Source organism: Accipiter gentilis, chromosome 2 (assembly GCF_929443795.1).
Source record: "Accipiter gentilis chromosome 2, bAccGen1.1, whole genome shotgun sequence".
In the NCBI taxonomy this organism is placed as follows: domain Eukaryota; kingdom Metazoa; phylum Chordata; class Aves; order Accipitriformes; family Accipitridae; genus Astur; species Astur gentilis.
Window position 1 is genome coordinate 34,749,043 of NC_064881.1, and position 16,376 is coordinate 34,765,418.

Sequence of the window (16,376 nt, forward strand, 5' to 3'; positions counted from 1 at the left end):
CTTTTTAAATAAAAAAAGGTATCCAAGGAAAATTCTGAACATGTTAATACACAAAAGGTAATGAAGTTCAAAATCAAGGGTTTGAGTTAGGCTATGAAAACTATATTTATGCATTTCTCTGTGCTGGGCATCTTTCATTTCCACAGTTCCTCAGAAGTAAAGGAACTGCTGAAAATTCACGTTTTCAGGCACCTGAATTTGTACCCAGGAGCCCAATTTGAAACATCCACTTCTGTAATCCTTACTCAAAGTTTTTATAAGAAGCAGCTGAGGAAACTATGTTTAGGAAAAATGTTGGTTAGTTTGTGGGTTTGTTTTTCTTTTTTTCTTTGACTCAAATTCAAAATTGTTAGAAAATCTTTCTAACCTTAAAAAGAACTTGCAGTATATCTCTATATGAGAATAATATATCTTTCATTTTGATATTAATTTTAAAGTACTCCGGAGCTCTATTAGAACACTCTGAACACAGCTTTGCCAGGTTTCTTTGCCAAAAGACCAGAAAACATAATAAAGGATTTGCATTGCATCACAATGTTTCTCTACTGATATGAGAACAGCCTACTATGACGGATGTTATTTAATTCAAAATGCTGGGGAACTATATAACAGAGTAAGCAGAAGGGAACATTTAGAATGAACATGAGAGGGAAAAAAAGGTTTTTTTAAAAAAAAGTCTATCAACACAGGCCCAAGCATGCAACACTTCCAAAGGAAGAGATCTAATCCTTGTCACTGGAGCAGTTTAGATTTAAGCCACACAAGTTGCATGGGAATATATAGTAGAGAGCAAACTCACACTGCCTTGAGCTGAATAGTTTGAACAACCTAGTATGTCTTCTGCCTCTTAAACAGAGTATTGAATAATGATACAGGTGACGAGGTTTTTACTGGGGGTACAGGGTTGTTGCTTGGGGTTTTTGTTTTGTTTTTTTGCTTTTTGTTTTCTAGATAAATTAGGCACTTAGAGCTCTAGAATTGCAATGAGCAAATATGCTGGGCTCTTCTGACTGCTGGTACTTAACCTCACATAGACCTCTTTCCACACTCACTGAATGACTAGCACAACTCGCACAGGTACAGTTTGCCTCTAAGTTTACCCTGTACCCTTTCTCAGAAGAGTTTTAATGGCTTCTTCCCAGATGGATATTTTTTTATTTCCTCAACTTTCTTTCTCCCAGTATTTTTAACCTTCTGCATGCTATACCAGGCACAGCTGTTAAACTTTTAGCTGTTTTTCTTAGCACATGCCTTTTCTCTTATATTCTCCCTTACATTTCTTCTTCCCTCTCTTCTGTATGACTTTGCCTTGGTTTTTGTAGTTACTGATTTGTTCTTTCCAATGTCCCATTTCTGTCCTTTAAAGTAGTCTCCATTCACCCATCTCCCTTTAGTTCTCATAAAAGGAATTTCTTTCCAGAGACATTCTGCAGTGTCTGTAACATTTGAAAATTGAAATTCTACCTGAATTTCTTACTCAGTCTCTGTAAGAAATCTGTTTACTAAGGCAGACAGACTTGAGAATTGTGCTAGAGTCTTTGTCAACCCCTTCTTTCAAAGGATGTTATTTCCACCTTTTGTGCTTGTAGTATCTCTAATGAAACCAGAAATAAACAAAATCCAGCAAGGCAGAAGGAATTATTATTATTATAATAAAAAAAATCTTATTCAAGAGAAGAGATTCTTCTTTTGGTTGTCTACAGCACCATAAGTGCCTACATCCAAGTTCATCAATGTTATAACCCATATATATGTATAAAGTTCTGGGTTACTTTCCTTTGTTTAGTACGCTGTTCTCTCCAATGATTGTAAAGGAAGTCTAGACTAAATTAGATATAGGCTTCTATAAAGTTAACATCCACAGCTGGTTGGATTACTCCCAGCAGAAGAAGACATGCTCAGAGGAACAAATCAGTATTGCTAACATGAAGTCAATGGAATTACGGCCTACATCAGCTACGGTCAAGGTATAACAACTCAAGGATATTGAATTCAGAAAATCGAATATGGCTGTTAGTACAAGGATTGGCCTCAGCACTGTCTGAACCTTATTTGATTTGTGGGTTCTCATCAGCTCTTTTGTCCTCAATTATAATGTCTTTTTCTTTCTTGGAATAAGCTCATTAAGTTCTGCCTTTCCACAAATTCAGGACTTACTTCAGAATAAATTTCCTAGTACTTCTAATGTTTTATAATGCTGCTTTCTTACCTCCTTCCTTGGAACAGAGGGTGATCAGAGTGTGAACTGTATCCATCAGTTCAAGCTGCTGTTTCTGCAGGACACTGTTATTGCTTGTTGCCTTGTTTAACTGCTTCTCTAGTTCCTGGATTATGTAGCTTTGTCGTGTGACCAAGCTTTGTAGGTTCTCTTTTTCCTCCTTCAGAGTGTCCAGCTCCTCTTTATGCCTTTCTTCCATTTCTAAAATTCTGTGCTCAAGTAAACTAAAATTAAATAAAACAGTTAGTAGATACTACTTCATTCCAACATATTTATTAATACAGAAAACAGAACTATTTTATTTTTCACCATAGTGTTCAGTACATAAATGATTTATTCTAAAAATATCACATCTACTAATTCAGCCCACTGATTATCAAGTAGCCAAATATAACTAATCTCTAAGGTTCCATTTTGTGATGTTTGCATGCTGTAGTGCTTAAAGTAGACAGAACTGCATATCTAATTGTTACAACCATCCAAGTGCACAAGCATAGGGCCAGTAACAGATTTGTGTATAGAAGTGCAGTCAGAAAAGCCTAAGTTAGGCAAAGGAGGGAGAAGAGCAGGGCACTGAAAAGGGAAAGCTGGGAAAGGAATTGTGCACCAGATTAGTGGTATCTGTTTTCACATTAAGAATAATACTGTTACCCCAAAAGATAAATCAGAAATTTTCATTTTAAGGTAGGATTCCCTTGTTTTCCTTGAGTCCACATATGGATATCCCCCCTGGCCTTTTCTTGTTCCACAAAAATCTCCTCATACAGAAAACTGTTGGACATCATACTATGCAGCCTGCTTACATCAATTTTCATAAATAATTTTACACATGTATGGAAACACTGTCGTTTCATTAACATTCTTTTTCTAGTACCCCTCTCTGTCCTGAGTCAGAAGTGTACAATTTACAAAGACAAAAGGCATATCAGATTATATCTGGAAGAATAGAGGAGCTGTAGACATAAAGGACAGCTAGTATCTGTCAACAGTGAACAAGAAGTTTTTTTCAGGCCAGTGCTTTGATGCTGGGGTGGGAGTTTAGCAGAAATAATTTATTAATATTAGATAAAGAAATTAATTCAATCCCTCTGATACTTTCTATTCAGTAATTCTACTGTATATGCCAAAAGAGGTGTTTCTTATGCCTGTAAACCAACAGGGCATTACACACTTGCCAACAAACTGCTTCCTGTTCAAGTCAGTCTTAGGTTTTATTTATTTGCACTCTCCCCCCACCTTTGTTTTTACTTCTGGATAATAGATCAGTGGCAAAATGCCTGCATAATTTCAGGTCATTTAACCTAACTGAAGAATGTAATAAAATCCATATGGAGTTGTTTCCACTAGATATCACGGAGCCTTAATATGAGCTGTTACAAATGATAACAATGCAAAGATTAAATTCAGTCCCTGGATTTGCTGTACAAGCTAGAGTAATATAAAACTTTCTTTTTTTTTTTTTTTTTAAATAAAAGAAACCAAACAGCAAATCTCTTTTTCTGAAATGTTATAAATGTGGGACTTACAAAGATACTGAAGAAAATATACTTTGTACCATCAACATATCTAGTTCTGTGAAAACTAGAAGTATGTGGGTAAGGGGGGTGGGGGGGGGGGGAAGGGGAGAAAAGGTGGGAAGGGAACACACTTTTTCATGGGGTCCCAAACACCAAGGGGAACATGATGTGTCATTCTAAAAGGCTCATTAATTAGTAACAAAAGCATAACAAGATTCAGTGGACTGAAATCGGATGATAGGAAGTTTCAATCTGAAACAAAGTACGGATTTTGAAGCCAACGACAATAAATTATTTTAACACCTTATCAGACCTATAGCTGATTTTTTTCATCACTTGATCTCTAACATTAAATACAATGCCCTTATACTCTAGACTCACATGGATTTTTTTGCAAATATTTATGTGGTAGTCTTTGAGCTTTGTTATGCAGAAGATCAGACTAATTAGTTTTGTTAGGCAGAAGTGGTTGAAAATGTTCTGATGGAACTGGTTTTGGTCATAAAATACTATTCAAAAAAATAATAATAAAAAAATCTATGTGAATTTTATCTGTTCCGTCTGTATTTTCACAGAAATTATTGAAATGCACATTTTGATTCTAAATTTTAACTGTTCTGATAGACTATAACTTATATCAATGCACTTTGGATAGGAGAAAGGTGGGCCCTGGGCACAGTCTGTGATCGAATGGGTGCTAGGTGTGGCTACATCCCAGTCTGACATCTTACAGTCCATCGAAAATGTTGTGTATTGCCAATGTAAGACAAGATGCCGTTCTTGAAGCTAGAATATTGCTTTATAGTTAAATGGTAAGTAGAGAAAAAAAAAGTTCCCTTTATCTTTGTTGATATCCAAGTACAGTACATGTCATTTCCCTAATTCCACAACATCCTATCTGTACGTCCACATCAAAATGATTTCCATATCTCAATGATTTCATGTAAAAGAAAGAGCCTTTGACAGCCACAATTTCTGCATTGCATTATTTGTTTCCCACTGTAGCCCTCCTAAAACCATAGCAAATGAACCCATGGTGATGACAGTCTTATTTGTAGCAACACTGGCCATGTCAAGAAAGAAGGAAGAAGCTGACAATGTTTAGAGCTTCCCAGTTTGGTGCCTACAGAGACAGACAGCAAGCATATGTTTTACAGCTTTAGTAATAATACACCCTAATATTTATGAGTGGTGTGTCAACAACATGCGGTGGAAAGATTGGTGTCACATCACGTGGTTCTTTTACAGTTTTTCTATGTAGATTAAAAGTCCTGTTATTATAAACTGCAAAACTAAGCTATTTTAAGGAATGCATATGCATTTATGCAATGATCTTTCTATATCCATAAATCTATAACAGATAAGAATAAAGTTCTGAGGATAGGACCACTCCCTGTATTCCTGGGAGAAATCCAAAACATTCATTGTGTTTTACTAAGAAGCAGTGAGAAACCTTTGGTCAAAGCTCCAAATGAACAAAAGCAAAAACTTCACATAGACTGGGGATTTCTGCACTGGCCTGTTCCAAAAGGAAGAAATCCTTAAACAGCATGAGAAAAGCTGCTCTTAAGGCCTTTGACACCAACGAGGCCAGAATTTTTCATTTGTATTGTTACATTCATATTTATTATAGCTCATTTAAATTAAAAAAAAAAATTTGTTAGAAACCCATCAAAAAATCTTGAAACAGGTTGAAACCCATTACAAAGATATTTAGAATTTTTTTAACAGTTGTGAGACCACTCTGTTCTCTCTTTTTCCCTTGTGACATCGGACAATTTCTAACAGACAAGTACCATGAAGAAATAATTTTGCTGAGTGCTTGGTAAAGATATTTTCTCAATTTTTTGAAGAGGCGTTGTGAAGACAGAGTTAAAATGACAGTATTTGTACTAGTTTTCATTAAATATTGCTGACATAAAATATTAAAGAAAACAAAAAGAAGGCTGTTTCTATACCAATTAGTGCAACAATCTGTAAAGGTTGACTGGAATTATTATATAACATTCTTTTATAACGCTTTCCAGTAAAATGTTATGGGCATGATGTACTGACTGGCTTTTTTACAGTAAGTTTACCGTATACATTTCCTATACATTTGAAATTCCTATACATTTCCTATATGTTTGAAATTCCTATATGTTTGAAAACATTACTGACCCAGACAGATGAAGCAGTCATGGGAACTACAATACTCATAATAAAAATAAATCACCATTCACTAGAAGCATCATATGTATACATATATATATAATCATACACATACACATATGTGTGTGTATGATTTATAATTGTAGCCTTCAATCTGGGGAAACAAATCAGGCATTTAGAGAACAGAATGAAGTTGTGAAGAAACAAATGTTGTTGTTAACATGGATAAACACCAGTATTATCGGTTGGACAATGACTCTTTGGAGTCATTATCTAGAAGTCAATTAAATTAAAAACAAACACACACAACCCAAACATGGACAAACTTAATTTCCCTAAAGGTTAACCATGTCTCAATATCTAACCTACGGATCTTGGCGAGGCTAGGAATCTATTTTCAACCAGACAAATTATTTGTTAACTTTGTCACGATATAAGCCAGTGGGATGCCTTGGTGCAACTGTGCAGTGTCCAGCTGATTCAGAAAAAGCCCTCTGCTAACACTGGAGAGGGTAGAAGACCCATACAGAAGTCAAAGAATGGCTTCCAGTGAAAGCTGTTGTCATTTTGAAAGGTGATGAAGTAGAACATATAGAAAGCACTCTGGTAGCTCTCTGGGGAGGAAGGAAAGTCTGGTTTAGACAATCTGCCTTATAAGGTAGGTAGTTTATTCACTAATCCATTCCAGACCACAGCAGTTTAAGAGGGTTTTTTAATCTTTGTTTTCAGAGGCCTCGGTTTAGACACGTGAGAACAGGATATAGACCAGATCTTAGAGATGGACATCTTTTGTATTAAAATAATCTTTAAAAGAATCTGGATTTATTAAAAATACAGATAAAAACATTTACTTTGTTGAGCTATTCAATAAATAAAGACAAGTAGCGTCACACTAGCAAAAAATTCTTTGGCTGTATACATGTGTTTTTCTTGTATTATGTATGTATGGGAAGACAAACAGGTAGAGGATTTAAATGCTTACTTTGGAGTGCAAGAATGGCATTTTCTCATTGAGACAGCTTCTTTGTACTTGGTTTTACGTGAGTGAAATTTCCCATATATTGTTAGCTGCTGACCACTCATACTTTGGTGGTCTGATATTGTCTGATCAGTTTAAGGAAATACAAAAATATGTCCCCATATTTCTTAAGGCCAGTAAAGTAACTGGTCCCTAAGCATCAGTAAGCTTATTTTTTATACCAGTGAAAAGATAATTCCATTGAAATCACAAAAGTGAAATGAAAAATCTGGATTTATCTTTTTAGTATGTACGAGACCTGCAAATAAAACTCATTAGACATATTGTGTTTCGAGTTCTCACTTTTCATAGGATGCAACAATTCTTGTATTGAATGTGTTAATGTAGTTTGATTTTCTGCAAATTCAAGTAGGATTTTATGTTTAAATTTCACTTCCACTATGTATTGCTGGAAGATCCAGAATTCCATTATATTTTTCCTCATTCATTTCATTTGAGTAAATAAAAAGTTATTTTCACATTTGCATATTGAAATAAATGGCACACAATAAGTTAAATGCAGCTGGTACACTCTGGAGAAAAAAAAGGGGGCTCATAAAGGCAGTTAAGCAAGGAAATCTTTCAAGGATAAATCAAAATAGTTTTTAGAAAGCTCTTGTGGGAGAAAAAATGGCAATGGAAGAAACTACCATTTACATTATAGTGGGTGGGAACCCACAAAACTAAATTATTTATGGCATGAGAGCACTCTATAGAAACATAATTCTGGGGCAAATGTGACTCTACTTATGCCATGGAACATCTTTCACTTCAGTGGGATAAAAAGAAAAAATTGGCCAGTCTTCCCAGCACAGGCAGGAAGTAGAGAAAGGCCAAGAATAGATATATTTCTAGTCTAAAGAACATGCATTGGTCCCCTGTTGATATGCAGTGTTCATTTTATTTGAGGATAATATACAAGTTACTGTAGTACATCAACCATCACTTATTATTACTATAAGATTTTGCATTACGTTCATCCAAAATACAATTCTTTGAAAGTGATTAAGGTCATTATTTTTATTTTACATAGAGGAAATTTTAGCACAGAGAAAGAAATTATCTGCCCACAGTACACCATCTGTTTTGATTATTTTTGCTATTGTAATAGTTCCTACACTGGTTCCTACTGTGGTGTACACCTACTGCAAAAGAAAGGCCCTTTCCAAAAAAGCTTTCAGTCCACATAGGCAACATGGATAAAAGGAATTTTCTCTATTTTATTGATCTGAAAGTCATAAGAAGAAGGATGAAGACATTTTAACTGCAAATAGGTACTGAATGTAGCCTCATGGTAACCTATAAGTACTGTTTAAAGTACTTATAAGCAAGCCAAAATCATTGGCATGTCAAGAAACATAGTATCTGCTGAGATCACCAAGATTTGTCCCACTGTGAACTTGACACACACATAATTGATTTCAGGATCAGGACCTACAAGGCCACAACTATGCAGTTCTTTGTTAGGAGTAGATGATGATACAGGAGCTGATGATCCATATTTTAGTGTAATCATAACATTGCCCTCTCCCTAATTTTATCACTCCCAAGGAAAGAGTAGCAGAACCTGGACAGTGTATGCCAGGTTCTTGCTTCATTAGAAGATAAAACTCCATGTGCTTTTTCATTTATCCACATACAACTATACTTCTGAGAGAAACAATTGGGTATAAAGTGTGCTTTTTAACATACCCCTCCTTTTATTTTGAAAAAACAAGGCAGATCCTTTTGTCATGTCAGATCATTTCATCATAATGTCAGCCAAGTCAAAGGTCAACTTAATTAAAACTTATTTGTTTACTGACATGAAGGTTTTACACCCTGACACATAGCTAAGAAAAATAAATAAATTGAGATTATTAAGTACACAGGGATCAGTCTCTTGAGCAGCCAATAAAACTTTGTTGCTAACCAGATTGCAGCAGATAAAAATGCAAGTATTTATATACTTAACTAATGCTTGGGTTAATCCCAGATTGAAATAGGTTTGTAAAATATGTAGAACAAACTGCCTCCTCCACATGCCTACTCTCTCCGTGGACTAGAGGGAGAGCCCCCACACACAGTTTAGGTGAATAACTTAATTTTGAGATGGCTGAAGTCAATGTTAATCCCACACTAATTCATTCATATTTCCAATTGGTCAAGGGAAATCTGTGGAGTTCAAGAGTTTCAGTGTAATCCAACTTCTCCAGAATAACATCTCCTGGAATTACTGGTTATAAACAATTGCTAGATTAAATACATTAAATTGGTTTTCATAACCAGTAGCAATAATGGCATATTATTTGACCAGCTTTGCAACTGGTCACATTTAACAAACACATTTCTCTGTAACAATATTTTCTAGTTTTCATCATTATCTGGTTTTTTTGCCTCTTTTCACAATAGATCCTTGCCTATTGTGGTGTTAGTCTTCCTCATGTATAACCCTGGGCAAGTTCTTCCTGCCTCAGCTGCCGATTCCTGTCCAGCAGCACCGGAGTCATGCTGCCCTTTTTGGCAAACTGTCTGATCTCAGTTTAAACAGTCCACTAAAGCTTGTGCAGGATGCTTCAGTAACTACCTCACTTTTAAAGCTGTTTGCCTTATCCCAATGTCAAATGTAGATAGAGAAAATAGAAACCTTAGGGCTAGTCAGACTTACCTCACAGTTGCTCTTTCTAGAAGGGAGCTGAGAGTGAAGCTGCAGAGTAAAAGCACTCTCTGTCCTCCCTGCTTAAACCTGGCTGTTACAGAGGCAGGAATATGAGCCTTAGGTCTCTAGAAGGGCAGCCAAGAAGGAAAAGGCTTTACCCACTGCATCGAGTGCAGATGCCCAGGTACGGGCAGTGGGGGCTGCAGGGGCCGGTTCTGTGAGGAGAGGCCGGGGCCGCCCCGTGCCGCACACAGCCGGTTCCAGCCGGTTCCAACCGACCTCAACAGACCCACCGCAGGGCATGGCTGAGCCTGTCAGCCAGGGTGGTGGTGCCTCCGTGACAACGTATTTCAGAAAGGGTAAAACCACCACATGACAGTGTGAGGAGTAAGGGAAAAAAGTGAGAGAAACAATGCTGTAGACACCAAGGACAGAGAAGAAGGAGGGAAGGAGGCACCAGAGCAGAGATTCCTCTGCAGCCCATGGGAGAGACCATGGTGGAGCAGGTATTTCCCATGGACAACCCCACGCTGGAGCAGGTGGAGATGACCAGAAGGAAGATGTAGCCTATGGAGAGCCCACGCTGGAGCAATCCTACCCTGAAGGACTGCAGCCCATGGGAAAGAACCACACTGGAGAAGGAAAGTGGTGTGAACTAACACCACAACCCCCATTCCTCATCCCCCTGCACTGCTCAGGGAGGGGGAGAGGTAAAAGAGTCAGGAGTGAAGTTGAGCCTGGGAGAAGTGGAGCTGGGGGGGGGGGAAGTCTTTTTTGTTTTGTTTATGTTTCTCACTACCCTACACTGTTATTAATTGGCAATAAATGAGGCCTTTTTTTGCCCATGACAGTAACTGGTAAGTGATCTCCCTGTCTTTATCTCAGCCACAGTCTTTCCTTATATTTTCTCCCTCTGCCCTGTCGATGAGGGGAGCGAGAGAGCACCTGGGTGGGCATCTGGCAGCTGGACAAGGTCAACCCACCATACATGTTCTCTGAGAGACTGGATTGCTAAATCCAGTGACTTCAGGTACTGAGTCCCTCACAGAGAGAGGAGCTTCTGTGTAGCACAGAAAGGGACAACACTGGAACTTCTTGACTGTCACTTCACTGCTTAAAAAGTTACGTGCTAATAAACAATTTTTCTTCAATTTCAGCATAAAACCCAAATCTTTACTGTTCACTTATTCTTTAAATGGAGCATGGCTTCAAGTGTGCTATATACAACTGAGTCCAAGGGGAGAGAAAGAGATCCTTCTACATGTTAGATCATTGTATCCATTAAAATTAGAAGATAAACTGCTGAAGATTTTCTGTTTCTTATGCACTTTAAGGTAGTTTATAATCTCATAATTTATTATTAATATTTTTCCACTTGAAAGTGCTCATACAAGTTATCCCTATGCTTTTCAGTAGCAGGAACTGTGGTCATATGATTAAGCTGTCATGAAGCAAACTGAGATGTAAACTTACAGTGCACACGAAAAGTGGTAAAAGTCAACTTACATTTATCCTACAGGAGCTAACACCCTAGCTCTTTTAGCCATTTCATAAATATTACCTATACTTTTCACTTACTGTATTTGCTTTTTCCATTTCATCGGTTGCTTAGAACAAAGTATGCATAGACCACTTTGTGATGAACAGAGAAAGAGTGTAACAGACCAACTACTCATTCTTACCTGTTTTTCTCATGAATTTTCAGGATTTCATGTGTCTGTTGTAGAAGCTGTTTTTCTAGCTTGTATGTTGACAGTGAATTTTCCAGTAGCTGAATTTCAAGTCTGGATGTTTGATTTAGCACCTTAAGGATAAATTAAGAACATTAAAGTTTATATTGTCCTGGTTATGTTGTTATAGCAACATAATACAACCATTTCATTCTGATCTGATGATTTGTCAAAAATTGTTTCTAAACCCTTTTTTAACCTCAGCTGCTCAGCTGGTGCAAATGAACTCAATCAAGTTACATTGATATGTACCAGCTGATATTCTGGCACCCTGTTTACTGTAGAATAATACTAGGCCGGCAGAAAAAGGAAAGGTGACTGCCAAATAAGCTTCATTTCAGTGGAAAGAACAAGAGGCATGCCTCAAATATGCATTCCTACAAAGCATGCTTAAACCAGAAGAGTGCAAGAGTACTTGGACTGAAGCCAAAGTGTTGCATCCTCTGTTTTGTAAGTAAAGCTCCTACTTCAGCTGTCCCCTGAGTTCTCTTTTTTTTTTGCAGTGTTGGCAGAAGTCTGGTGTCTGCTTATGTTATCGCTATTTGCACTCTTACACAGTTTTTTAAGATGAAGGCTGTGATCCTAAACATTGCTTTATGAAGTTGTCTTTCACTTTAGTGGTGGTCTGTATCAATAGCACAAGATTTTAATAAGTACATCAGACTGAAAGAAGCTTTTTAACTAGATGAAAGAGAATAGATTCTAACAAAAAATAGTTCCAAAGTGGAAATAACAGAATGCTTTTAAGAATGAAAGCAATAATGTTAATTAATGTTAGTGGATTTTGTTGGGATGTCGTTGTTCATTACATAGAGTCTGAAAGAGTGTTTTTTGTAGATATGTGTGCACACACCAGCTGAGATGCAACCACTTCTGGAGCTGAAAATGATGCCTCTTTAATGGAACTTATCAGACCTTTCTTGGAAGGACATTTATCAGTATCATCATAGGATTACATGGTAACGTTTTCTCATGCATGCCTGATAGGAATTTGTTACAGAACATAAACCAAAGAGAATGGCTCTCAAACTCAGTCCAGTGCCTTATTTTTGTTTGAAATTGTTTCATTCACAGAGCAACTTGAGTTGCCCTTTTTAAGGCTACAGAGGTTGAAAAAATTGGAAATTATCAGTATGCAGCTGTTATATTTTTCAAGATGGATACATACAGAAGTTCCAGGAGGCATCACCACAGTTTCAGAAGCACATGGCAGAAATTGAAGGTGTATTAGAAAGGTAGGCAAGGGGTAAGAAGACAGGAAAGCATCAACAGATTTCCAAAGAGCATACATCTGTAGAGCAGCCTACAAAACATCAGTAGAGCTTCAGGTAGACAAGAAAGCCTAAAGGGAATCAGTGGGATTTTGGATGGATCAGGGATTGGGGGAGAGCTCAGTAAGATTTTAAGGAGGTGGAGGGTCTATCTTCAGTCCTTCAGACTCCTCCTTAACCTGGTATGAGTACTTTTTATTACAGGCATGGGATCCTGGCCTCCCTTTCCCCTCCTTGTATCCTACAGACCTTCATCTCTCTGCCATGCAGCTGGCTACTTTCATCACTGCCAGAGAACTCTCTTTTGACTTTCTTGAGCCACCTGCACCACTCTTTTCTGATTGACAGTATAACCAGGGACTACAGGGACTTTCTCATACTGCTGAAAGAAGGGAGGTGGGAAAAGCCACCACTGAGCTGAAATTCAGAGGAAGTACTGTGACAAGGAAGAAACACTCCCATTAATATCCTGAACAACTCAAATTCTTCAGCAATAGATGTAGAAGGAGGAAGTTATCTGCTCCTTCACACAGTTACCAGTGATACCTCTACTTTAAAGTGGTTCCTCAAAGTGAGACAGAAGCAATGTACATTTTGACCCTTACCTGCTTAAAGGAGTAAACCATGAATGAGTACTCAACACTTACACCTAGGTAGGTCTTTTGGAATACAAGAAGAGTTCCTACACCTCCTTTTTCTTTACTGAACATAGAATACTACAGTCCATAGGTCTTCACCTTTTATGTTTCCATTTAGATAGTCTGCTGATACCGAATTAAAGATTTTCCCCAACATTTTCTTAAGTCAATATACTATGTTTTAGAAACTGTGGTCATTTGAGATCACAACATTTACAAGTGAATGTTGACCTATTAACCAAGATGTAGGAAAAAAGGTCCAAAGAACCCTTGTAAGACAGTGTATCTGTCTTTCATAATTACTGTTGTTTCTCGGTGTACTGTAATGTGATTACATAAAAACTTGGTAATGGTATCATAGACATGAGTGAGGACATGAGAACAGAAAATATGGTCTTTCAAGAAGTACATATGCTACTAGAACAAACTAAATAAATGCAATACTTTAATTCCGCTGTTCTAAATGAACAGTGAATGCAGTGAAGCTGGTAATACACCACATGCTAGAAGAGCAGGAGGAAGTCAGCAAAATATAAGGAAAACAAATAGGCATCTTAAACTGATAAAAGAATTCAAAAGGCAAAAAGTAGTGCGTATCTTTGCAATAAGCCCAGTATGAAATTGTACTCCGTGTTATGACAGTGATGCTCTTGTCACTTCAATCACAACAGTGATTTCAGTGCTAGGAATCATATGGAGATGGCTTTTTAAATTCATGTGATGTTAAACAATTTTACAGTAATAACAAATACACAGTGTTTTATAAAGAAGCTGATGCTTGTCCTTCTCTTTTTGCTATGTTTCAAATAGCTGGAAACATATTACAGAAAATAAACAAACTTTCTTGTAATAGTAAAGAGGCAAACAACAATGGAGATCAAAGGCTCTGTTTTAGCCTAAAACTCATTATTTAGCTTGACACTTGTATCATTCACAGTTGGTAGCTGGTCTGTTTGAAGTCAAATGCTGATTTAGTTTCCTGGACAGTCCTGCCTGCTTTACATGCACGCAGCTAAACATACTAACCAAATGAAATCAAAAGAAAGACACATAACAAGGGTCAGTCATCACTGCTGTTGGTACCAAGAAACAGAGTGTGTATGTTTCTTGGAGCCCTGTGTTGAAATGTTTTGTGTGGTGATGCATTAGAAAAGAAAGAGGATGCAAAAAGTTCTCTGCAATTAACAGCTTTTAGAAAACCACTCTGGGAACATACCTGGGTTTCAACATCCGTGAGTTTTCTCGTTTGCTCTGCTGTCTGGCTGAGGAGGCTGGTCCCTATCTCGAGCATGGTGGCGGTGTGGTTCTGCACAGCATTCTGCTGCAGCTGCACCATCTCCGATTTCATGTTTTCCACAATGTAGTTCTCAAGCTGTAAAAGAGAAAAGGTTGTAGCTGTGGTATTTTTACCTGTTTAGGCATTCTGGTGACATAAGGGTGCATAGCTGGCATTCTTACAAAAAGGGAAAATTTCAACATTTTCAGGGGGAGCCCAAGTCTCAGTTGAGCCTGTGACTGTTGGGGTAGGGACCTGACTATCTGGGTTGCCCCTTCCAGACACAGAGTCCCAATGTTTTTCCAGGTATCACAGCCTGCTGTCATGAGCTAGAGCAGGACCTGCCTGCCTCCATCTGTGTCAAGGCTGCAGTGAGCATTTGTGGTAGAGATGTCATGGCAGCTCCGAAATGAACCCCTAAAAGAACAAAGCACACTACAGGGAAACGCCAGGTTCTACTTGTACATTTTAACTTACATGTGAGTCCTTCCTGGAAGAGATCCTACCATATCCTACCTCCCCTGGATTGTTCCTATCTCACAGTCATTCAGCAATATGATTTTTTTACTGGGTTAGATACCCACAAAGACTTTCACAAACTTGGCAATGAATGCAGCTTAGTTTAGCTGTGACCAAAATATTGTAAAGGAATGGAGACACTGTCATGGCAGTAAAGGAAAGGAGTTGACCAAAAATCATAGAAAGCTGCTTTGCTCCATTGCTTTTGTCGTCTTGATGTTGTTTGCAGTCTGTTGAACTGAATCTGAATTAGCACCCCCTAAATAAACAGGGCACCCCAGAGAGAGTGGCACTTTTTGTTTTGGTTTGGGTTAGTTAACACAGGCAGGATCATTCCCTTCTAGCTACCTAGGTCCTCACCCTGCCACAGCAGGTGAGAAACCGAGGACTAGCCTACAATATGATGAGATTGTTTCTTACTTATAGAAGCATTGTCCTGGCATCTTGCTTGATGTGCTCCATAAAGCATTAACATAAAAAAAGGTGGCCCAGAACATTGTTTTCAATACCTTCTACTGAAATCAGCTGGAGTCCAGCCAATTTACACCCAGTGAAAATTTGGTCCTCAGTTTCATATTGTGGCTGATCATGTTTTTTATGGTTAGGTGATTCCAGAACCAACCACTGTTTTACCTAATAATTTTAATTATGTTGGACCTGCATCTGCAGCAGTAAGCATATTTCATTGTGAAAGGTAAGCTGCACAACTAAACAGTAAGAACCAGATGGAGTTGATTTAAAGACTGAAGAAAGGAGCAGAAGTCAGATATACAGTGTGATTAATAAGAAGGTCTGCTTTCATCTTATCTGTAAGCATACCTGTGCTTAGGGGTAACTACTGTTAGATGTTCTGATGAGCCACATTAGCTGAGCTCACAAAAGATTTGTTACAAATTTGATCATTTATCTGCACCTCCTACTGTTTTTTATGAACATTTTTACAGATAAAGAACACTGTCACAATGTAAAATATTTTCTGTATAAGACAGTTGGTGGTGGTTTGTTTATTTGTTTACTCCAGTTTGGAGAAGCATTTCATAACCATGACGGTCAAAACCAAAGGGGATGTCCTACAGTTTCAGACAACAAAAATGCTTGCTTGAATTGCCAGGCAACGACTGTGGGCTGGAAACCTGCAGTGTTTTAAGTGGTGGGGAAAATTTATTATTGAATACTCTGATAAGTATTAAAATGAGATTTAAAAGCCAAGGAAAACTATGTATTGCAAAACAACGTCTGCAATGGATGACACCATTTTCCACTCCCAGTGTAAGTTTACTGCTCTGTTTCAGTTTATTACTGTGAGGTAAGTGTTATAGATATTAAGCTACTTCAAGGGAGAATTTGCAGATCCATCCCATTTCTACACCATGCTTTTATGTTCAGAAGTATTTTGCCCG

The 16,376-nt window shown here is 37.7% G+C and overlaps 1 protein-coding gene across 1 annotated transcript in view; it reads right to left on the minus strand.

The window, feature by feature from the left end:
• The window catches only part of ANGPT1 (angiopoietin 1), a 163,709-nt gene that overhangs the window by 73,159 nt on the left and 74,174 nt on the right, over nt 1-16,376 (minus strand). The window contains exons 2-4 of the mRNA XM_049827939.1: nt 14,398-14,553; nt 11,225-11,346; nt 2,210-2,442 (exon numbers count right to left, since the gene is read on the minus strand). Coding sequence (XP_049683896.1) covers nt 2,210-2,442; nt 11,225-11,346; nt 14,398-14,553 — 511 coding nt within the window. The remainder of the gene's footprint in view (nt 1-2,209; nt 2,443-11,224; nt 11,347-14,397; nt 14,554-16,376) is intronic.